We start from the raw sequence: 20,789 nt of genomic DNA, 5'->3' as shown, positions 1-20,789 counted from the left end.
CCTCTTGTTGAATCTTACGGTCTTTCAAGTATGACTATCAAGACTGTGAGGAGTGCTGAGCCCAGTGACCGGCAAGGGCTTCAGGAGGGATCTTTTCCTGCTTGGTGTAGATATCGATCAGGGGCTGCATGGGCTCGAGCTCCTTGTCTGACACTAGCTTGTAGTACTTGGCGACGGTGACAAAGTGGACGAAGCACATGTTGAGCACCTCGTGCTTATTGATGTGCCAGAAGGGGTTCTCCCAGTGGCCGTGATAGAGATGGGCGTAGCAGCGGAACATCTGCTTCATGATGCCCTGGCAGTCCTTGTAGAAGGTCGGCGGGAAGCCGCTCGACTTGCCGATCCAGTCCTGTGACGGGTCGCCGGCGGCCTGCTGCTGTGGCTGGCCGCTGGGGGCCTCTCCGTTGGCCTGCTCGGTGTAGCCAAAGGTGATGGGAGTTGCGGTGACGGGGTCGGTAGGGAACATGACAGGGTCGTGGATCTTGCTGACAATCCACTTTTCGACACGGTTGATGAACTTGGGCGCCGATATCCTCGCTGCCTTGCCGTCGACCAGCCAGGTGTATGTCAGACTGAATATTGTTAGCATAGGAAACAGAACCAGAGTTATACATTCATGGATTATATATATATATATACTTACTTCCCGGCAGACATGGTGGGACATGTCATCTCGTTACAGATCGGGTACCCGGTAACACCGTTGATCTCCTGTATGACCTGCAGCATGCCATGGAGCAGACGGTTCTGTTCGACCACTGTAGCCCATATGTGTTAGCCGTGAGTTCTCTCCCTTGGATATCTGACATGGGCAAGATTTGGCAGATGAAACAGGGGGGCCACAACTGACCCTGGTGAGCAAGCCACTCGCCGAGCTCGACGTTCTTCGGACAGGCACAGAGGGTCAGGAAGTTGCCCTTGACGTTAAGCGAGGCGTATTTCTCCTGGAAGAAGTACTTGATCGAGTCGCGCTGGTCGGGCTGCGCGGGCGGCTGGTCCATGGCCGATGGAGGGGCGGGCATTGCTGCTTGACCGTGGGGGAAGCCAGGCGAGAAGCCCGCGCCGTCGACCGCCCGCTGCAGGCTGCTGCCGCCATTGTTCCCGCTGTGAGTGTTGCTGCTGTTATTGTGGCCGCCGGGGCTGCTATTGTTGTTGTTGTTGTTGTTATTGTTGGCGGCGGTGTTGCTGTTGATGCTGCCGCTGGGCGTGTTGCTGGCAGTGTTGCCGGCACTGCTGGCGGCGGCGGTGTTGTTGCTGCTCTTGTTCGACCCGCGACCGAAGCCCTGCCGCCTGCTGCAGTCAGTATGTTTCGCACGCCAGAGACAGACAAAAGCACGGGAATCGAAGGCCCGTCGAGGCCACTTACACGCTCTGGAAGAAGTTTGACATTGTCCGGGCGCACTGGGAGATCTGGCTGGTGAGATCCAGTGTCCTTTTGATAGCAGCAGCAGAGGGGGAATCAGGGGGGGAACAGAGGGCTGTCTGTCAGTCACTGCGAGGCTCTCTGCTGCGTTTCCTCTCTTCTGCCTGTTCAGCTTCTTCTTCTTCTTCTTCTTCTGCTTCTTCTTCTTCACTGCTGCACTGTTTCTGTCTTATATGCCGTGTCTGTTTTGTTATCATCCAGGGTGAAGCCAGCGTTTGTGACAAACTTTAGGCGTTGAACCCATCTCGGATTTACTAAGGGCCGGTTTTCACCTCCAGACAGACAGCTTCATCCTTTGACAGCTCCAGCCAGGACTGCCAGACAGACAGAGAGACAGAGAGACAGCTGAGAGACAGCTGAGAGACGGTACTTGTGGCTGTGACCCTTTCCTTTTAACTAGTCAGTGTGGTGCATTTGCTGCCTTGACGATGGACGTGGACGAGTCGCCGCGAAAGGCGCAGGACGAGCTCGAGGACGAGGCCATGGAGAACAGCCCGCCAGCGCTGGACGAGGACGGTGACATGGGCCTGTTTGGCTCTGGAGACGAGGAGGAGGACGAGGAAGATGTGTAGGTTGCGCTGACTCCAGAGACGTCGTGGTTGGGCAGATACTGACTGACTGGCCAGGCAAGACAGACGGCGGAAGCTGGACGACGTCGAGCTCGACTCCGGCGACGACGAAGGGCGATACGACCGGGCCGGGTCTCCCATGGAAGAAGACGCCATGGACTACGGCCGGACACTGAATATCATGGACCTGAGCCTTGGACGAGCTCCTGAGCCAGAGACCACAGACGGACAGGTTGGTAACCCACAGAGACCTAAACAGGGACACCTTATAGAATAACATGCTAATGTACTGCTCCTAGCTGTTCAATTGCGCTATACCAAACTTCCTCTCGATAGAGTCTGAAGATTTCAATCCAGAGACATATGTTGCTCCGCCCTTTTCATCGGCATCTACCTCGCTCTGTTGGAGAACCAGTCCAGACGGCAGCGAGCTCCAGTCCAATGCCAGGATAATACGCTGGTCAGACGGCTCCATGACCCTCCAGCTTGCCTCAAACCCCACAGAACAGTACCGGATATCCTCCAAACCTCTCGCGCAGTCCAGCCGGCCCGGTAAGCGAGAAGAGTACGACCCCGATCTGGAGTCTCACACATACTTGGGTGTGGCAGCAGAAGCATCTTCGGTCATCCGTCTCACTTCCCGCATCACCGCCTCCCTCAGCATCCTCCCCTCCACAGTCGAGACAGACGATGCAGTGCAGAGACTGCAAGAGTCCCTCGCCGCAGCTTCACGGAGCGGCAAGAAGACCGCAGATGGGTCCGTAGCAATCATCGAAGTCAAGCAGGATCCAGAGCTGGCGAAGAAACAGGCCGAACAGGCTGAACGAGAGAAACTGCGTGAGGCTCGTAAGAGACAGGCCGCTGCTGAGCGAGAAGTTGATCGTGGCAGGCGAAGTACCGCCTTCCAGCGCTCGGGGGCAGCAGGTCTTACCATCGCCGGCCTCGAAGGAGACGAAGATATGGGTGTCGGTACCAAATCCCGTCCTGGAGCAAAGAGGCCTGGTGCTCGCAAACCTCGTCGTCGTGACGAGATTTATTCTGATGAAGAGGATGATTACGACCGTAGAGGCCGTACGCGTGAAGACGAGTATGATGAAGACGACGGGTTTCTGGTTGGAAGTGATGAGGAGCCTGAAATCGAGGAAGACGAGGAGGAAGAGGAGGAAGAAGCTGAGGATGAAGACATGGATGCCGAGGGGGAGATTGATGACGATGTCCAGCCTGCGAAGCCCAGTGGTAAATCATCCAGGCCACAATCGCCCGGCCAGAAAGAAGCTTCACCCCAGGCACGGAAAAAACACAGATATGTCGTTGACGATGACGATGATGAGTAGTTTTTACCTTCCATTCGATCTCCATTTCCCTCGCCTCAGCCTCTGTCTACCTTCCCTCTGATTTCCCTCCTGATACCACAGCCGTTGACAACATCCATCGAATTCAAAACTAATAGGCAAACTACAAAAAAAAAATACGCCAAATACGGAGAATACCCAGATACTCAATGGTGCATGCACATGTGTTCTAGCTATGAGAAAAAGTGAATGACAATATAAAAGGTTATAATACAGCCACGAGTTGAATGTGCATGACCCCTACCCCGGGCAGGAGTCGGCTGAAATGTATATATATTTACTGTTAAGTATTACTACTAACACTATTTACAGTCGGAAAGCTCAGTTTCTATTCCGTAACTCCTCTGCGCTGAATCCGAGCCGTTCAATGATCTGTCTAGCATTACCAGCTATCCGCAAACACAGGAAATCAGGATCTTTAGGCTCGATGGTCGTACCATCAGTGGAAGTGGCAGCCGCGTTATTTGATGGAGAACCATTTTCATCCTCCCGTGGACAACTAGGATTAACCATCGGCAGGCGCTCAGCATGCCACCGCCTCTGTCGCGCCTCCATCTCCTCTACCAGTCCGAGCAGATTTGGACTCTCTTCACACTGGCTCTGCACAAGAGGTGCGTTAGGAGGTGTTGCATGCCCTATCACACCATACCGTACTAGCTCACGCAGCCAATTCCTGAAGTAGACAGTTCGGGCCGCTTCGTCAGCCGGCAACGAGTCAAGGGACGACCGGTCAAGGGTTTCTATGGCCAGCTGTTGGCCGTCCCGTAACGACATCTCGAGCCATGAATTGGCTATGCAGGTGAGCAAGGTGCCCAGAAGCATCAGATTCTGAACTGCAGAACTATAAGCAGTAGGACAAACGTTACATCTAAGAACCCCGATGGCGGTCTTAGAGGCGTTGTAGAGTGTTATCAGGGTGTTGGGGGAGAGGGGGAATGAGTTAAGTGTTGCAAGGGAGCTTAGGGATAAGTATAGGTGGGACAGACAGGGGCATGGGGCGAGTATCTGGGGGAAACCTGACGGGCCAGAGCTGGTGGTATTTGAACTTGTATTTGTACTTGAGGTTATATTTGTATCCGTGCTTGTGCTTGGTGTCATCCCTGGTGTGGGTGTGAGCATCGATGAGATAGAAGAATAGTCTATCTCACGAGGTATAGTTGCCGCAGGTGTAGCTGTAGGCGGCTCTAATGTAGCATTTGGTAGGAACCCACTACTTCCTGACAAGGGTCCATCACTCATGAACGGGCCAGGCCGAATGTCATACGTATTCTGCATGAAGGTCTTGTAGATTGCAGGGCACATGTTGCTGGCTTCCAGTGCTCCCAGCGCATCCGGTGTGCTATAGGCCAGGCTAGGGTCTTCGGCAGTCAACCCCACGCTCGGAGATCCTGTCCCATTACCGAGAGAAGCTAAAGTGGCATATGTTTTGGGCGGCCTGCCCATCGGCTTCTGAAACGAATAATGGCAATACAGGCCATGTCTATAGCATCGGGTGCACCCATCTGCTTCCCCCGTGCACTTTAGCTTTCGTTTTCCTAATGAATGTTAGTATCCTCCTTGGAAAGGACCTCAGGTAACTACAGAATAAACACTCACGACACTCATCGCAGGCCGCATGTCTCTTGGGCGTTTCTTCCAGCTGCCTAGATTGCCGCGTTGCCTCCTTGATGGCCTCGTCCAGCCAATTAACACCCCCTTGCTCTGCGCCTGCCATGGGTCTAGACTCCAGTCACAACTATATAGACTGGGATATTTTATCCTGCCGGTAATACTATCTGTCTCTCAACGACGTATCAATATAACTGCTTGAAAGCTGTCTTTTCTTTTTTTGGCTTCCTTCGACTTTTTGATGTCATCGTGAGATTTAACTTCTTATATAAGCAGCTTCCTCTTCGGACCCACTCTTTTTTTAACTACTTGACTTTAAGAAAAAAAATCTACAAAAAGTCAATGAGAAGAAGAAACGAAGCAGGAGAAGAACAGGCGAAGAAGAGGCCGGACAGTGGGAGATTCTAAAGATGGCGCCGTTGACGGAGTCCAAGAAGCGAAAGGCTGTCACAAAAGACGTTGAGGCAGACACTGACGTCGTTTCTGGAGAGGAATTTCGCTTCGATTCGTCTGGTTCGGAGAGCTCGGACGAGGAATCAGAGATTGAGCTGATAGACGACTTCAGTGACGAGAGCGAAGACGAGTCGATAGACGGTAATTTGGTGTCGAAGGAGGAGTTGCCGGTTTACACTAGAAATGGAAAGCTAGGCAAATCGGGTGAGGTTGTGGTTCAGGATTCAGAGGACGAAGACGAAGAGACTGTCAACTACCGCATAACGAAAGACGCAAATGGCAACGATAGGTACATTTACGATGAGATAAACCCTGACGATAACTCGGATCTGTCCGAAGTCGACGAGGAGGCCAACACCATTGGCAATATTCCTACTTCCTTTTATGACGCCTACCCACATATCGGATATAACATCAATGGAAAGAAGATTATGCGCCCAGCTAAGGGGGAGGCATTGGATGCACTGCTTGACACGATTGAAATACCCAAGGGATGGACTGGACTGACTGACCCAGACACGGGCAAGCCTCTGCAATTGAGCCAGGATGAGCTCAAACTACTCAGCAAACTTCAGATGAACGAGGTCACTCAGGATGGGTATGACCCGTACCAGCCCACAGTTGAATACTTCACAAGCAAGGAGGAGGTTATGCCCCTGAGCGCTGCTCCTGAGCCGAAGAGGCGATTCGTACCGTCTAAACACGAGGCCAAGCGAGTGATGAAGATAGTAAAGGCAATTCGAGAAGGAAGAATATTGCCATACAAACCACCAGCAGAAGAAGACGAGTCTCAGGATAGCATTCAAACATTCGATCTCTGGGCCAACGAGACACCCCGAGATGACCACCCTATGCACATACCTGCACCGAAGCTACCACCGCCAGGGTACGAGGAGAGTTACCATCCCCCTCCAGAGTATCTGCCTGATGAGAAGGAGAGACGAGAATGGGAGAAACAGGACCCAGAGGACCGCGAGAAGTCTTTCTTGCCTAGAGATTACGGCTCGCTCAGGAAAGTTCCTGGGTTTGAGGCTTTTGTGAAGGAGAAATTTGAACGTTGTCTTGACCTGTACCTGGCACCCAGAGTTCGGAGGAATAAGCTAAACATTGATCCGGAGAGTCTACTTCCCAAATTGCCCAGTCCAGAGGAGCTAAAACCCTTCCCAACTACATGCTCAGCACTATTCCGAGGCCACAAGGGACGCGTCCGGAGTGTTGCTGTTGACCCAACAGGACTCTGGTTAGCCAGCGGTGGAGATGACGGGACTGTTCGAGTATGGGAGCTTTTAACAGGCCGTCAACTCTGGAGTGTGCAATTGAACGATGAAGGGCCCGTCAATGTTGTCCGGTGGAGACCTGGAAAGGATGCTGTTATACTATCTGCAGCAACAGGGGATGCTGTACACCTTATGATACCAGATATCCTAAGTCCCGAACTTGAATCTGCCAGTCTTGACGTAGTAGATGCCGGATGGGGTTACTCTTCTACGGCATCCAAGAACTCTCAGAACAGCGAGCAGAAAGGATCCAAAGTTCAATGGGCCCGGCCTCTACCGTCCCTCGCAGAAAATGGGGTATATGCGACTATCCCACTGGGACATGTCGTTAAATCCATATCATGGCATCGACGTGGTGATTACTTTGTCACTGTTTGCCCCGCGTCAGCAACTCCCGCCTCCCTCGCAATTGCTATCCATACCCTTTCTAAACACTCGACACAATACCCATTCCGCAAGCGGCTCAAGGGAGGAGGTCCTCCACAGGTAGCCCATTTCCACCCCGCAAAACCTATCCTCTACGTCGCCAACCAACGCGTGATCCGATCATACGACCTTTCTCGCCAATCTTTGCTCAAGATCTTACAGCCCGGCGCCCGCTGGATTTCATCTTTTGATATCCATCCGACTTCATCTGTTACCTCAGGGGATAACCTAATTGTTGGATCGTACGATCGACGTCTGCTATGGCATGATGTGGACTTGTCTGATCGGCCATATAAGGCCCTACGCTACCATACCAAGGCTATTCGTGCTGTGAAATACCACCCTCGATACCCTCTCTTTATCGATTCCAGTGATGACGGTCTCCTTCAGATCTTCCACGGCAGTGTAACGGGAGATCTTATGAGCAATGCGAACATTGTTCCATTAAAAGTCCTCCGCGGCCATAAGGTTGTTGGAGATTTGGGTGTGTTGGATGTTGACTGGCATCCAAGGGAGGCATGGTGTGTCAGTGCCGGCGCAGATGGTACATGTAGACTTTGGATGTAGTTTAGAGAGGAAATAAAGAGCCCAATTGAAGCGTTAATCTATGCTTAGAGTCAATCTAATAAATTCTTTTGGCAACGAGGAGTCTATTTTATTGTGAAAAAAAAGGGGGGGTATCAATATGCAATACAAAATTCAATCAAGCATCACGTTCTATTTCAATAATTAAAAAGCGCTGCCACCGCCCCAGTCCTTCTTGAGGCTTTCATATTTCTTCATATCCGTTACACTAGGCCGTATCTCTCGCTTTGCAGCAACAAAGTCTTCGAATTTGATAGTATCTCTCCTCTTGATCGCGGAATAACCTGCTCGACGCAGTAAAGAGCCCAGGTCCGCTCCGCTAAACCCTTCGCATGATCGAGCAAGTTCTACCAACTCATCCGTCATTTCAATAGGCAATTTCCGTATGAGTGTCCGTAGCACTTCTGCTCGCTCGTCTCGTCCTGGCAAGTTCACGAACAACAGTGTTTCAAGGCGACCGGGACGCAGCATGGCTGGATCAATTATATCAGGCCTGTTGGTAGCAGCTATCACATATATACCGTTCCTCGAGCTTCCAAGCCCGTCAAGCTCGGTAAGTAGCGTATTAACGACGCGTGCCGATGCTTCTGACATGGTATCATCTCGTCGAGGGACCAAAGCATCTAGTTCATCGAAAAAGATTACACATGGAACCGAAGACCGGGCCCGAGAAAAAACCTGTCGAACAGCACGCTCAGACTCTCCCACATACTTGTTAAGTAATTCAGGGCCCTTGATGCTGATGAAGTTTGCTCGGGACTCATTGGCCACAGCCTTTGCAAGCAAAGTCTTACCACAACCGGGTGGGCCCCAGAGTAAGACACCAGTAGGTGCAGATATTCCGACTCGAGAGTAAATCTCAGGATTGCGTATCGGCTCGACAATGGCTGTAACAAGTTCTTCACGTACAGAGCCAAGGGAGCCAATATCAGCCCATGTGGTGGCAGGAATAGTTGCAAACCCTTCTCGTTTGGAAGACGGTTGAATCTTAGGAAGAGCAGTGAGGAAGTCTTCGTTGGACACGTATATCTGCGGATCAGCTTCGTGAGGTGTCTCACGGGCACGCTTAATGAGCTGGCGCAGTTCCATAACCTTTTTGCTCACTCCAGCTGGAGGTAGTTCTTCAATATCCATTTCTTCGCCAGTAGCGGATTTCAACAGATCTAGGTACCGTTTTATCGCAGCGGTTGCAGCGGTTGAAACCAAGTCGTTCAAGTCAGCACCGACAAAGCCAGCAGTTCCCTTTGCAAGGAATTTAAAATCCAGGTCATCTGCTAAATTCATTTCCCTTGTTAAAGCCCTGAGGATCTGTTCTCTTACGGGCTCGGAGGGTACTGTCAGATTAATTTCCTTATCAAATCGGCCTCCACGGCGCAATGCAGGATCAAGGCTGTCAGGGCGGTTGGTAGCCGCCAACACAATGACGGGTTTCCCGTCGGTTTTCGCTAGAGCCAAATCATCCATACAGGTGAGCAGTTGGGCAACAATCCGTTTCTCCATCTCCCGCTGTGCACTCTCACGCTTCGGCGTGATGGCATCAATTTCATCCATGAATATTAGACAAGGCGCCACCTTCTTGGCTTCTTCAAAGTGGTCACGCAGTGCCTTTTCCGATTCGCCAGACATCCCTGAGATTATCGACGGCGCAGATATCGCAATGAAGGGTACCCCTAGCTCGGCCGCAAACGCGTTGGCGATCATTGTTTTACCACAACCAGGCGGTCCATGTAGTAGTACTCCACGAGGGGGTTGTACGTTTGATGCAGAAAATATCTGTGGCCGTGTCATTGGAAGAACAATCAACTCTTCTAGTTGCTGGATGACATCGTCCACCCCTCCGAGATCAGCCAAGCTCACATGTGTTGGCGGCGATTTATCAATTGAGCTCTCTGGTTTTCGTCTTTTGGGTGCCGATTCCCCCCCTACTACACGGCGTTTGCTTGCTGTCACCCGCGTCGAAGATACATCTGGCGTTGTGTTTTCTGAGCCCTTCTGCGGGGACGATACGGGTTTGGGCTGAGGCGCCCACATGTTCACTATGCTCTTATTGAGGCCATTTAGTTCCTAAAAGCATTGTTAGACCATGACAGAGCATGAAGTAGAATTATCAGAAAATCAGTACCTCAGGTTGTTTGGTCTCCTCAAGGCCCTCAAAGTCTCCTTCTATAATATCAGCATCGTCTTCTGCTGCTCGGTCCTGTTTAAATATTTCCAGCACCCTTTCAATGCTATCTTCCAACACCTTCTTTGGCCTGCGGTTTAAAATTGAATTTGATCGCCGTATTTTATCGTATATAAGATGCGTATATAAAGGCAAAGGCTCCCCTGTCTCTTCCAAGTGCTGTTCATCTAGCCTGCGGATTGCCTGGTATATCTGGAGGGCTTTCTATTAGTTCAAATTGATAACGTCACATGCTGCGAACTTGGCATACTTCTTTATCGAGAACATGTCCCAGGCTTGTCGACTTGTTTCCACGGTGCCTCGGAGCCATTATCAATTCCCAGCACCGTCTAATACCCTCGCATCCATCCACAACTTCGTCTTTCAAATAATTAAATCACCAAAAGAAAAAAAAAAAGATAAAAATAAAAAAATAAATTTAAGCTTTCGGCGTTTTACTTTTCCCGCAGAAGAACTCAAACTTTAAGTGCTTATCGATAAGCTCGCGCTTTGACCAGAAAGTCACCTGCAGCGATTTGAGCGACGTTGACAACTTCGACGACGGCGAGGACAAAGCTGTAACCTGCAATGATAGAGGATGTCAGGGCTATCCTGGGTACAGAGGAACGGATATAACAAATATGGGGAACACCGGGAGCACACATAAAATTTCTGCACAAGATAAGTACGTTTCTGCCTTGCGCTGCCGAACGTCATCGCAGGCCCTCATGAACGGACTTGACTAACTGGAGCTAAACCCAGAGCCATACTCGACCTGAAGAACCAACGGGACAAGCTGCATCAGTATCAGAAGCGGATAACTGTTCTTACCGATCGTGAGACTGAGATCGCCAAGCAATGTCTTGCGCGGAACGACCGTCCCCGGGCATTATTAGCTCTACGAAGGAAGAAATACCAGCAGTCTCTACTGGAAAAAACCGATCTACAGCTTGAGCAGTTGGAGAAGTTGACTGGTAGCGTAGAGTTTGCGTTGGTACAGAAGGATATCCTGTTTGGTTTGAGTCAGGGCAACAAGGTATTGCAGGCTATACATCGTGAGATGGGCGGTATCGAAGGTGTTGAGAAACTCATGGGTGAAACAGAGGAAGCAAGAGCTTATCAAGAGGTAAGACCAACGATACGTAGTTGGCTTTTATACCGCTTGAATTCTAACGGATGCCTGTAGGAAATCACTCAGCTCCTTAAGGGGCAAATATCCAACCAGGACGAAGAGGAGGTAGAGGATGAACTCGAGAAGCTTGAGCTTCAAGTAACAAACAGAGTGAAGCTTCCTAGTGCGCCGACAACAACGCTGGAGAATGAGGCAAAACAAGCGCAGGAAGCGGAACCTGCAAGAGCTCCTGCTAGAGTTCGAGAACCTATTGCGGAGTAGCGGCAAGGTGGCTGTTGGGAGGATATTTCTTTCACTTTATTAACCTTAGACTTGCATAGCGACATCTGCCGGAGTTTCAGGACTCTCTGCATTGTTGGGCTGCATCTGACGCACTCTCTAACTATATGTGTATATGTATATATACAGTCGAGACACCTGCAGGAATTTAGACAAAGGGCGAAATGGAAATTGTAGATTTCATCTGAATTTGCTTTAGCTAAGGAGGCCTGCAAAAGTCTAGCGTTTTGAGTCATTAACATGAGAAGATCGCTGAATATCGTCTGAAGACAGAATTTCCAATCACTTTCCAGTGCCGATGGTCTTGCCAACTCCATCAACCCCCTGTATCACAGTATGGTCCTTCGGGTTCGCAGCAGCTTCGTACAGGAAAGTAATAGGCTCCTTATTCAAAGCCAAAAAATCGCCCTTGAAGCCCACATATCCAACTTTCGTAACGTCCTCCTCACCGTGACTCCAGTTATCTTCAAAAAATAGCGTGATTGAGGTGGTTCCGTTCCAGAGTGCTCTGTTCAGTGGCATTTCTATCACATCTGCCTGAGAACCAGTCAGGGATTGGGGGACAGAAATGGTCTGAGTAGGTGCAAGGTCTGAAGCAGTGGAGAAGTCCATGTCGGGTCTGTTTCTAAATAGCTTGACTGTGTTTGGAGCCGAAGGGGACGGCGCAGCGTACAGCAGGACTGAATGTAACTTTACTTGTCCCGTAAATCTATACCAAGTCAGCATCGAGTTTGGCTCTGGAATACTCTTTCTTCGTAGTGGATATTGTCTGGAGAGTGTATTTTGTATAATGGGTATGCTGGGGGTATCACTAACGGAACATGCATGAGCAGCTGTTCATCTGCATCACTTTCAAGCTGAGGCTCCTCATCTAGTCGTTGATCCCATGTCTTCTTGACTATGGCGGCACCAGCCTTCGGCTCAGATTCGTTCATGGTCACGATCTTGTCGAAGTCAACCTGCTTGTAGAGGAGGGACTGCAGGGCGGGGGTGATATCATTGCTGTGATCATGGCCGGCTTCACCGTGGCAGTCATGGTCATCGCCATGATGGTGATGATGAGGCATCTTGATCGTCTTGATACGCGTGTAAATACTGTTGACACGGTAGGGTATATGTTTGAACGGGTTGGTGGTGCTTGTGGGATGTTTGAAATGCAAGAGTGATGGTTTTGGCCAATTTAGCAACAATATTTAATTTCTCCGCAATAAATAACCAAATATCCGCAATGTTCAACAACAACCACCACTTTTGACAAGAAACAAGCTATTATAGAGATAGATCACTTTCATTAGGAAATAATGCTGTTCTATATATCTATGGTATCCTTACATGGAACCTTGATCATCCACAGGGTACATATGATGAACGGCATTAATTCAAGTCTACTTTTTAACCTCATAATACTCCGGCGCATATTCTAATAACCAGGCCTTCTCTATCTTAGTGACGTCTCTAATAAATGTTTTTGTTCCCGTTTGCAATATCTCATTGAAAATAACCCATTCAGCTTTTCGGTTCTGCCAGTCAAGTCAGTATTCGCAAGTCCAACGTCGCCGAAGCAGGATAAAAGAAAAACTTACAAACATCAGTGAGCTCGGGTGAGCATGTAAAGTTAGCCCACCTGTAATGCTCCTAAACGTCCCGTCGGGCTGCATTTTAGCTGCATGAGCGAAGAAACCCGTCGTGAGACACCGTTGGATTTGCTCGGTGGTAGCAGCCTGTCTTCTAGCCATATCGATTCCAAAACGCTTTAGATGGTTTTCAAGCTGGACCCGAATACTAACTGCCTTCATCATGGATTTATGAATGAGGGAATGATCCCTGCACCATTTGGCTTCCTTTCTCCCCTTGGTGACGAAGGCCTGGTAGATGTTGAGATACGTCAAGTGGTCTCCTTCTTCGACAGCAAATTGGCGGATGGACGGCGATATGCCTCTTTTCTCATCCTGGTTGAACCAGATGTTATCCTGCAGAGTGGTCATGGCAGCTATGGACAGTACTTCATCCAGACAGCCGAATTTGGTCGAACTGAGAAGCACTTTGGCCATCATGGGGTTGACGGGTAACTCGGCCATTTGGATGCCGAGCGGTTTGGTGAGTTTGGCATAATCGTCTACGGCGCCTAGGGAGGAGAGAAGCTGGAATGCTCTGACGAAAAGTTCCGAGGGTGGGGAGGATATATAGTCGAATCTAACGACATTGTCGATACCTAGGGATTTAAGCTGAAGTATGATGGGGGCCAGGTTTGCGCGCTGTATTTCAGGGGTTGTCTCCTGCGGCAGGGAAAGGAAGGATTGTTCGGTGTATAGTCGGAAGCATTTGCCTGGGCGGGTTCTTCCTGCACGGCCGGCCCGTTGTGTGGCTGAAGCCCTTGAGATGGGTACAGTAGTTAGTTTTTCGATACCGGTAGATGGATCGTAGGCTCGCAGTTTGGAAAAGCCGCAGTCGACAACGTATACGATGCCTTCGATGGTGACTGATGCTTCGGCCACGTTGGTAGAGACGATGACTTTGCGAGTGTTTTCGGGAGCAGGTTCAAAGGCAGAGAGTTGCTGGTCGGCTGTTAGACCGGCATAAAGAGGCACTGGGAGAAGTGCTTGTGCCTTTTGGGGCAAAAGCGCAGCCTGTTCTGATATCTGCTGGGTGGCAGATACGATTTCTTCTCTACCGGTGAGAAAAAGGAGTATGTCTCCCTCGGGTTCGGTGGCATGGATATCGAAGACGGTCTTTATGGCGCGCTCGACGTAGTCTTCTGCAGGGGACTCTAGGTAGAGGCAGTCAACGGGGTACATTTTCCCGTCTAGAGTGATAATTCTTGCAGTTTCGTTGTCTTCGGTGGCATCATGGCCTGCAAAGAACTGCATATAGTCTTCGGCTTTGAGCGTGGCGCTGCTGACGACGATGCGTAGTTCTGGCCTTCGCTTCCTGATCTTCTTGAGTACACCGAGCAGCACATCCGTACTGACTGAGCGCTCATGCGCCTCGTCGACCATAATGACAGAGTACCGAGACAACAATGGGTCCACGAGTGCTTCTCGCAACAGCAATCCATCCGTCACGAACTTGATGCGTGTCGAGGCCGAAGTGACATCCTCAAACCTGATGGAGTACCCGACCTTTTGACCGAGCTGACATCCTGTTTCTCCTGCCACGCGAGCTGCAACCGACGTCACTGCAACTCGACGGGGCTATACATCGTATCTTTGTTAGCATATCTGTTTGGTAGTTGTGTGTTAAACAGAAGAGACTCACCTGGGTGATGGCAATCTTCTTTCCGCCGCTGCACCATCCGGCCTGGTCGAGGAACTGCGGCAGCTGGGTGGTCTTTCCGCTGCCAGTCTCACCGACGAGGACAACGACGGGGTATTTTTCAATGGCATAGAGCAAGCTCTGTCTGTGTCTTGCTATGGGCAGCAGCTCTGTGGGCTTGTACAGCGCAGCCACGAACTGCCCGGGGGTATCAAATGCGTCCATCGCAGGTCGAGCAAGCAGGAGCTGGCATGTCGCCTGTATCCAAGTGTCTATATCGTCCTAGACATGGCTGATCGTATCCTATCCTCGTCCGCAGCAGCCAGGAGATGTAGATGTAGATGTAGATGTAGATGTCTTTCAAGCGATCTCGGGGTCGATCGAGTGATATTCGCTGACGTAAGCAATCTGATGGCGTCACAAGTTTGACTTAGTAGAAAAAAACACCAGAAGAGAAGAAGAAGACGAACAAGCAGAAGCGAAGAGAAGACGAAGAAGGAGTGAAACTCGATATTTGATAGCTGGAGAGTCGAGACGGAGAGTGATATTGTTTGACTTACTGGGACACCGAGTGTGATACAGGACCAGCCGCAAAGTGACAGCCAGCCAGCATGGCAGAGACAGACCGAGCAGTGCGTAACTACCAGGCAGCATATTTACTTACAGCTACCAGACTTCCCTGGACGAAGAAGAGATAGAAGACCGGAATACTGACGAGCTGGCTGCGTCTAGACAAGCACTCCGAAGAAAGCCACCGGCCTGAACCCTGAGTCGCCGACGACCGCTCGCCCGCTGGACTTCGACGACGAGCCGCAGGAGACGGGCCTGACATCCGCCAACACCACCAGCCGGTCGTCTTCGCAGCTCAACCTGGCCGCGAACATGCAGAACCAGAGCCAGAGCCAGGGACAGCCACGAGCACCGAATCCGTACCAGAGGATAATAGACGACCTCAAGGAGGCGTTCCCCAACATCGACGCGCCTGTGATAAAAGCGGTGGTGGTAGCGAGTGATGGAAACGTCGAGCGGGCATTCAATGCATTGCTGGGTAGGGGCTCCGATATAGAAACTGCGGGAGAGAGAGAGAGAGTGGGAGAGAGACGGGATGCTAACTAGTGGTGCGCGCAGGCATGTCTGATCCGGATGCACAGGAGGAAGTACGGCCGGCAGTGCCCCCTCGACCGAGCGCTGGCGGGGTAGCTACGTCGACGACGCAGAGCCAGCTGGAGGACGACGAACGGTATGCGCGCCAGCTGGCCGAGCACTACAGTGGCGCGGACCAGAGACGAGGGTACCAGCAGCAGCCGTCGTCGTCGATATGGGACCACGGCCCGGCGTCGGGGCAGAGGGGCCAGGGGCTGAAGCCGAACGAGCTCTACGATAAGGAACACAGCTTCCTTGACGGTGCGTATGACTTTTTTTTTAGGAAAATTATTATTTTGCTGATGTTGATGTTGATGGATATTGGGATAGACGACCTGCCGATTATCAAGGAGAATATCCGCAAGGGGTTCCTGGAGACGCAGTCGCGGGTGAACAGCTGGGTGGAGAACTTCAAGAGACGGCTTGATGGGGAGGAGTCTGACGAGGACGCGCAGTACGGCCACAGCCAGAGACAGTATGGGCAGAGACAGCAGCAGCAGCATCAGCAGCAGTACGGCTACCCGAACCGCCGCAGCGTGGACCGCGAGAGATACGATGCCGATCCGCATGTCCTGGGCGACGACTTTTCCTCTCTTGAGCTACGAGACAACGAGGGTACGTACATGTATCTTTTTATACATTATATTCCATGAAAAAAAAGAAGAAGAAGAAGAAAGAAAGAAAAAGGATGTTTAGGTGTGTGCTAATAAGGGGTTATGGTAGTGCCTCCGCCTCGGCCTCCACGCCCGCAGGCCAACCCGGACCTCTTCAAGAGCAAGAGCGCCTCTGCCTCGCCCGACCGACGCAAGGTATCCTTCCAAGAGGGCCCGCCCGAAGAGATCCAGGACTCGTTCTCTGCCAACACCAGCAGCAACATCATCAACAACAACAACAACAGCACCAGCGGCACTGCCAACAATAACGCGAATACCAGTGCCGGCTCCCGCAGCACGGCTAACAAGTCGAGCAAGTGGCAGCCGCTGTCGACCGTGGAGCCGTCTCCCGTGGCAGACAACGACCCGTTCAGCCTGGGAGACAGCGATGACGAGCGGGAGAGCAAGGCAAAGGAGGTCAAGGGCGAGGATGCTGCGAAGAAGGCCGAGAAGACGAGTACATAGCAGGTAGCCATATCAACATCTAGTTTCCCATGTCCTTGTAAATACCACAGTCCAGCAGTCTCAAACATAGCATTGTATCAAGTACGCATTGTATCGTGTCGGGCATCCTGTCGACTACCGCTCGTCGTCTCCGTCGACTCTCCTGAGCTCCTTGATCACATTCTAGCAGGTCAGTCAACGCTCGACTGTAGTTGTAAAGGGGAAGACTCACTGCCAGCGCCTCCGGGTTGACTCCGTTTTCTATCAGCGAGACGCAGAGAGACAGCTCCGTCCGGTCCAGATGCGTATTCTACATAATATCAGTCTCTCTTCTCTGTCTGTCTCCTGTCTGTCTCTCTGTCTGTCGTCTGTCTGGAGGGTCATCTCTTACCAGCAGCGTCGAGATCTCATGCAGGATGTCGATGACTTCCCGCGCCGCCTGTCTCTTGTCGTCCTGCGGCGGCATCTCTCTTCTTCTCTCTTTCGTCTCTAGCAGGTCTTCTCTTCTTCTTCTCTTCTATCTTTTCTATCTTCTGCCTTTTCTATCTTCTATCTTCTTCAGTCTTTAATCTCTTCGCGTCAACATCATCCCCGCTTAGTCATCTTCTCTCTATCTATCTTCGACTTCAACTTCATCTTCGCTTCGTCTGCTTTCTCTCTCAGCCTGCGATGGCCACCGACGACGCCAGAGGAAGAGAAAGGAGAGAAAGACAGGATGCAGACCAGGAGGCGAGAGTCCTCGACCTGCGCAGCCTCAGCCAGGATGCCGCCGCCGCCGTGCTCGCCCAGGTCGCCCGCATCGAACGCCGCACTTTTCCCCCCTCGGAGGCCATGACGCTCGACCTCAGCCTCTGCCGGAAGCCCAACTCGCGTCTCTTCTTCTCTCGCGCTGATTCTACTGATTCTGCTGCGTCTGACGCTTCTTCCGCTTCTTCCGCGTCTTCGACCGTCACTGGATACGTCTTCTACGTCCGGATGAAGGAAAAGGCGCTGCTGCACAAGCTCTGCGTCGAGGCCGGCCACCGCGGACGAGGGATTGGGGGCTCGCTGCTGGCCGCCGTCGAGGAGCAACTGCGGCGCGAGGGCTGCCGGACGGTGCATCTCTGGGTCGACGCTCAGCGGGCGGCGGCGAGACGGCTGTATCAGCGGCGCGGTTTCGAGGAGACCCGGACGGTGCAGGACTACTACGGGCCCGGCCGGACAGGCATCAACATGGTCTTGTCCCTGGATCTGTAGTCCTCGTCTCTATACTACTGTCTATACTACTGCTATACTGTCTATCTTGTCTTGCCGGCCTCCCTGTCAGCTCTAGATCTAGACTACTCCGTACATAGTCAATGACTTCTACACTAAATGACTACTATTACACTCAATGACCATCTCCTACACTACTAATGACCATCTACTCTATGACTGTCTACTAAATGTATCTACTAAACGTATCTTAAATGGCTTATTCCACTGTCTCTCTCTACTTTTCTTGTCTGCCGCCAACTAAAACAAACTTTTCACGGCGCACCAAAACTTCGACCTGCAACTTTTCGCCCCGCAAAGCCGACGAAGAACAACCAAGCAAGCCAGCAGCAACAGGAAGAAGAACCAGAGACGACGACAGCAAGAAGACGCCCGCCAGCGACAGCAGACGCCGACGGCCAGACGAGCAGCCCCGGCTGAGAGCGAGAAGGAATTCCTCCCCCAAAAAAGGACCAGCTAAGTTGTCTGGCCCCCTGTCGCTCGCTGCCTGAAAGCCTCCTTCAGCCCTAACGAAACTAACCTCCCTCGACCCAGCAGGCAAACCTGCAGCCAGAACAAACACAGACAAGACACAGCCAGACAGATCAGACCAGACGACCGACAGCAGACAGACAGACCGACTGACAGACCGACTGACGGGCGGACGGCCAGACGACGAGACACACCCGCTGCCTGCCTTTTCCTCTGCCTATCCAAACACCTGGTTCCCCCCCGCCTCTCCGCCGCTGCATGAGAGTTTGCGCACCCTGCCATACAGCCTGGATAGACACGACTCGCTGCCGGAACCATGGGACAGACGCTGTCTCAGCCGATAGTCAAGAAGGTACCTCTTGCTGCCCTCCGTCGGGGGAGAAGATAGCCACGGGATCGAGAGAAATTGCTGCTGACAACCCGCTGCTACTAGGAGTCCGACGAAGGCGAAGATGAGTGCGTGGTGTACGGCCTCTCCGCGATGCAGGGATGGAGAATCGCCATGGAAGACGCCCATGCTGCCGTGCTAGACCTCCAGGCCAAATACACAGACCTCGACAGGAGCAGCAGCAGCAGCAGCCACCACGGTGCGGGTGGCCCGACGCCGGCGGACAAGCGGTTGTCCTTCTTTGGCGTGTACGATGGCCATGGCGGGGAGCAGATGGCCCTGTATGCGGGCGAGAACGTCCACCGCATCGTGGCCCGGCAGGAGTCGTTTGCCAGGGGGGACATCGAGCAGGCTCTACGGGACGGCTTTCTCGCTACTGACCGGGCCATCTTGGAGGGTCTGTTTTTTTTCTTTCTCTTTTTCACTCACACACACACACACAATCTCCCTACTACTACTTTATTTAGGGTATACTAACGTCTTATAGACCCCCAGTATGAGAATGAAATCTCTGGCTGCACAGCGTCCGTGGCCATAGTGTCAAGAGACAAGATCAGAGTGGTGCGTCATCTTTATATCTCTTGACGGGTATCATACTCCTACTTACATCTGGCAGGCCAACGCAGGAGACTCGAGATCTGTCCTCGGTGTCAAGGGGCGGGCCAAACCGCTCTCCTTTGACCACAAACCACAGAACGAGGGTACGCCTCCATTTCTGCTTTGGTTGCTCTTCCTCGTCTAACACTCTGTCTGCAGGAGAAAAAGCGCGGATAAGTGCTGCAGGAGGGTTCGTCGACTTTGGCAGAGTCAATGGCAACCTCGCCCTCTCCCGGGCCCTGGGCGACTTTGAATTCAAGCGTGCCGCAGACCTCTCCCCCGAACAGCAGATTGTCACCGCAAACCCGGACGTTACAACCCATGAAGTCACCGAAGACGACGAGTTTCTCGTCATTGCATGTGACGGTACGCATCATCACTTTCTACCATCGCTTCTTGCTACCACTAACAACAACCACTGTATAGGCATATGGGACTGCCAGTCGTCGCAGGCGGTGGTAGAGTTCGTCAGAAGAGGCATTGCGGCCAAGCAGGAGCTACATCGCATCTGCGAGAACATGATGGACAACTGTCTCTCCTCAGACCCAGAAACCGGCGGCCTCGGCTGCGACAACATGACTATGGTCATCGTCGGCCTGCTGCACGGCAAGACCAAGGAGGAGTGGTACAACACCATTGCCGAGCGCGTGGCCAACGGCGACGGGCCCTGTGCTCCCCCTGAATACGGTGAGACTGCGTCGATGTCTTCTTCTCTTTCATAGCTTTCCCAACACATATTCCTAACTGCTTTCTCTTCTTTCTCTTTTCTATGATCCAACAGCCAGCTTCCGCGGCCCAGGCGTACGTCCTCAGTTCAACGAAGGCTCAGACTATGACTCGGCTGGCCCCGCCGGCCGGTCAGGCAGAATCATCCTGCTTGGAGACGGCACCGAGGTGCTCACCGACATGGGTGACGAGGAGATGTTTGACAGCGCAGACGAAGACAAGGACCTAGAGAGCCAGGTCCGGAGAACCACCGACGCTGATGCTGACGCTGACGAGGCCGGCGAGACCAACGACGCCGCCGAGACTGAACGGAGGCAGCAGCGAGAAGGCACGCCGGGTCCTCAATCGACTGCATCAAACGCCAATTCCGTTGACTCGGCTTCGGTTTCGACGTCCGCTACCTCTGCCCCCATTGCTGCCCTGACGGAATCCCCGCGTGTCATCTCAGCCTCCCCCTTACCAACCGCCGACTCATCCCCGAACTCCGTCTCAGATACCAAGCGGTCGTCGTAGTCACTAATCCCTCCCCCCAATCTCTACCGCCTCCCCCTTTACCTTTACTCTCCCGTTTCCCTCTCTCTCTCGCCCTATCCTAT

The 20,789-nt window shown here is 52.0% G+C and overlaps 12 protein-coding genes across 12 annotated transcripts; 5 read left to right on the top strand and 7 right to left on the bottom strand.

Annotated features, from left to right (window-relative positions):
* Positions 1 to 37: 37 nt before the first annotated feature.
* TRV_04599 (uncharacterized protein) lies at positions 38 to 1,389 on the bottom strand (the record flags this gene model as incomplete). The annotated part of the gene is made up of 4 exons (XM_003021240.1): positions 38 to 572; positions 644 to 758; positions 851 to 1,254; positions 1,367 to 1,389. The coding sequence occupies 4 exons, from the start codon at positions 1,387 to 1,389 to the stop codon at positions 38 to 40; spliced, it is 1,077 nt and encodes a 358-aa protein (XP_003021286.1).
* Positions 1,390 to 1,485: 96 nt separating this feature from the next.
* Positions 1,486 to 1,620, bottom strand: TRV_04598 (uncharacterized protein; the record flags this gene model as incomplete). Its single annotated transcript, XM_003021239.1, has 1 exon — positions 1,486 to 1,620. One exon carries the CDS (start codon positions 1,618 to 1,620, stop codon positions 1,486 to 1,488), a length of 135 nt encoding a protein of 44 aa, XP_003021285.1.
* A 231-nt stretch (positions 1,621 to 1,851) lies between these two features.
* Positions 1,852 to 3,326, top strand: TRV_04597 (uncharacterized protein; the record flags this gene model as incomplete). Its single annotated transcript, XM_003021238.1, has 3 exons — positions 1,852 to 1,991; positions 2,050 to 2,224; positions 2,292 to 3,326. The coding sequence occupies 3 exons, from the start codon at positions 1,852 to 1,854 to the stop codon at positions 3,324 to 3,326; spliced, it is 1,350 nt and encodes a 449-aa protein (XP_003021284.1).
* A 339-nt stretch (positions 3,327 to 3,665) lies between these two features.
* TRV_04596 (C6 finger domain protein, putative) lies at positions 3,666 to 4,787 on the bottom strand (the record flags this gene model as incomplete). The annotated part of the gene is made up of 1 exon (XM_003021237.1): positions 3,666 to 4,787. The coding sequence occupies one exon, from the start codon at positions 4,785 to 4,787 to the stop codon at positions 3,666 to 3,668; it is 1,122 nt and encodes a 373-aa protein (XP_003021283.1).
* Positions 4,788 to 5,362: 575 nt separating this feature from the next.
* On the top strand, positions 5,363 to 7,675 carry TRV_04595 (uncharacterized protein; the record flags this gene model as incomplete). Its single annotated transcript, XM_003021236.1, has 1 exon — positions 5,363 to 7,675. The coding sequence occupies one exon, from the start codon at positions 5,363 to 5,365 to the stop codon at positions 7,673 to 7,675; it is 2,313 nt and encodes a 770-aa protein (XP_003021282.1).
* Positions 7,676 to 7,837: 162 nt separating this feature from the next.
* Positions 7,838 to 10,185, bottom strand: TRV_04594 (uncharacterized protein; the record flags this gene model as incomplete). Its single annotated transcript, XM_003021235.1, has 3 exons — positions 7,838 to 9,757; positions 9,816 to 10,079; positions 10,126 to 10,185. The coding sequence occupies 3 exons, from the start codon at positions 10,183 to 10,185 to the stop codon at positions 7,838 to 7,840; spliced, it is 2,244 nt and encodes a 747-aa protein (XP_003021281.1).
* A 310-nt stretch (positions 10,186 to 10,495) lies between these two features.
* On the top strand, positions 10,496 to 11,247 carry TRV_04593 (uncharacterized protein; the record flags this gene model as incomplete). The annotated part of the gene is made up of 3 exons (XM_003021234.1): positions 10,496 to 10,539; positions 10,617 to 10,980; positions 11,041 to 11,247. 3 exons carry the CDS (start codon positions 10,496 to 10,498, stop codon positions 11,245 to 11,247), a joined length of 615 nt encoding a protein of 204 aa, XP_003021280.1.
* A 300-nt stretch (positions 11,248 to 11,547) lies between these two features.
* Positions 11,548 to 12,332, bottom strand: TRV_04592 (uncharacterized protein; the record flags this gene model as incomplete). Its single annotated transcript, XM_003021233.1, has 2 exons — positions 11,548 to 11,890; positions 12,082 to 12,332. The coding sequence occupies 2 exons, from the start codon at positions 12,330 to 12,332 to the stop codon at positions 11,548 to 11,550; spliced, it is 594 nt and encodes a 197-aa protein (XP_003021279.1).
* Positions 12,333 to 12,650: 318 nt separating this feature from the next.
* Positions 12,651 to 14,742, bottom strand: TRV_04591 (uncharacterized protein; the record flags this gene model as incomplete). Its single annotated transcript, XM_003021232.1, has 3 exons — positions 12,651 to 12,785; positions 12,849 to 14,456; positions 14,521 to 14,742. 3 exons carry the CDS (start codon positions 14,740 to 14,742, stop codon positions 12,651 to 12,653), a joined length of 1,965 nt encoding a protein of 654 aa, XP_003021278.1.
* A 386-nt stretch (positions 14,743 to 15,128) lies between these two features.
* TRV_04590 (uncharacterized protein) lies at positions 15,129 to 16,778 on the top strand (the record flags this gene model as incomplete). Its single annotated transcript, XM_003021231.1, has 4 exons — positions 15,129 to 15,149; positions 15,250 to 15,565; positions 15,634 to 16,275; positions 16,384 to 16,778. 4 exons carry the CDS (start codon positions 15,129 to 15,131, stop codon positions 16,776 to 16,778), a joined length of 1,374 nt encoding a protein of 457 aa, XP_003021277.1.
* A 564-nt stretch (positions 16,779 to 17,342) lies between these two features.
* TRV_04589 (uncharacterized protein) lies at positions 17,343 to 17,858 on the bottom strand (the record flags this gene model as incomplete). Its single annotated transcript, XM_003021230.1, has 1 exon — positions 17,343 to 17,858. The coding sequence occupies one exon, from the start codon at positions 17,856 to 17,858 to the stop codon at positions 17,343 to 17,345; it is 516 nt and encodes a 171-aa protein (XP_003021276.1).
* A 1,105-nt stretch (positions 17,859 to 18,963) lies between these two features.
* On the top strand, positions 18,964 to 20,706 carry TRV_04588 (Protein phosphatase 2C, putative; the record flags this gene model as incomplete). Its single annotated transcript, XM_003021229.1, has 4 exons — positions 18,964 to 19,267; positions 19,428 to 19,571; positions 19,627 to 20,154; positions 20,249 to 20,706. The coding sequence occupies 4 exons, from the start codon at positions 18,964 to 18,966 to the stop codon at positions 20,704 to 20,706; spliced, it is 1,434 nt and encodes a 477-aa protein (XP_003021275.1).
* Positions 20,707 to 20,789: the final 83 nt, after the last annotated feature.

Source organism: Trichophyton verrucosum (genome assembly GCF_000151505.1).
Source record: "Trichophyton verrucosum HKI 0517 chromosome Unknown contig00357_1.f1.exp, whole genome shotgun sequence".
In the NCBI taxonomy this organism is placed as follows: domain Eukaryota; kingdom Fungi; phylum Ascomycota; class Eurotiomycetes; order Onygenales; family Arthrodermataceae; genus Trichophyton; species Trichophyton verrucosum.
This window is presented reverse-complemented; position numbering and strand designations above follow the sequence as displayed.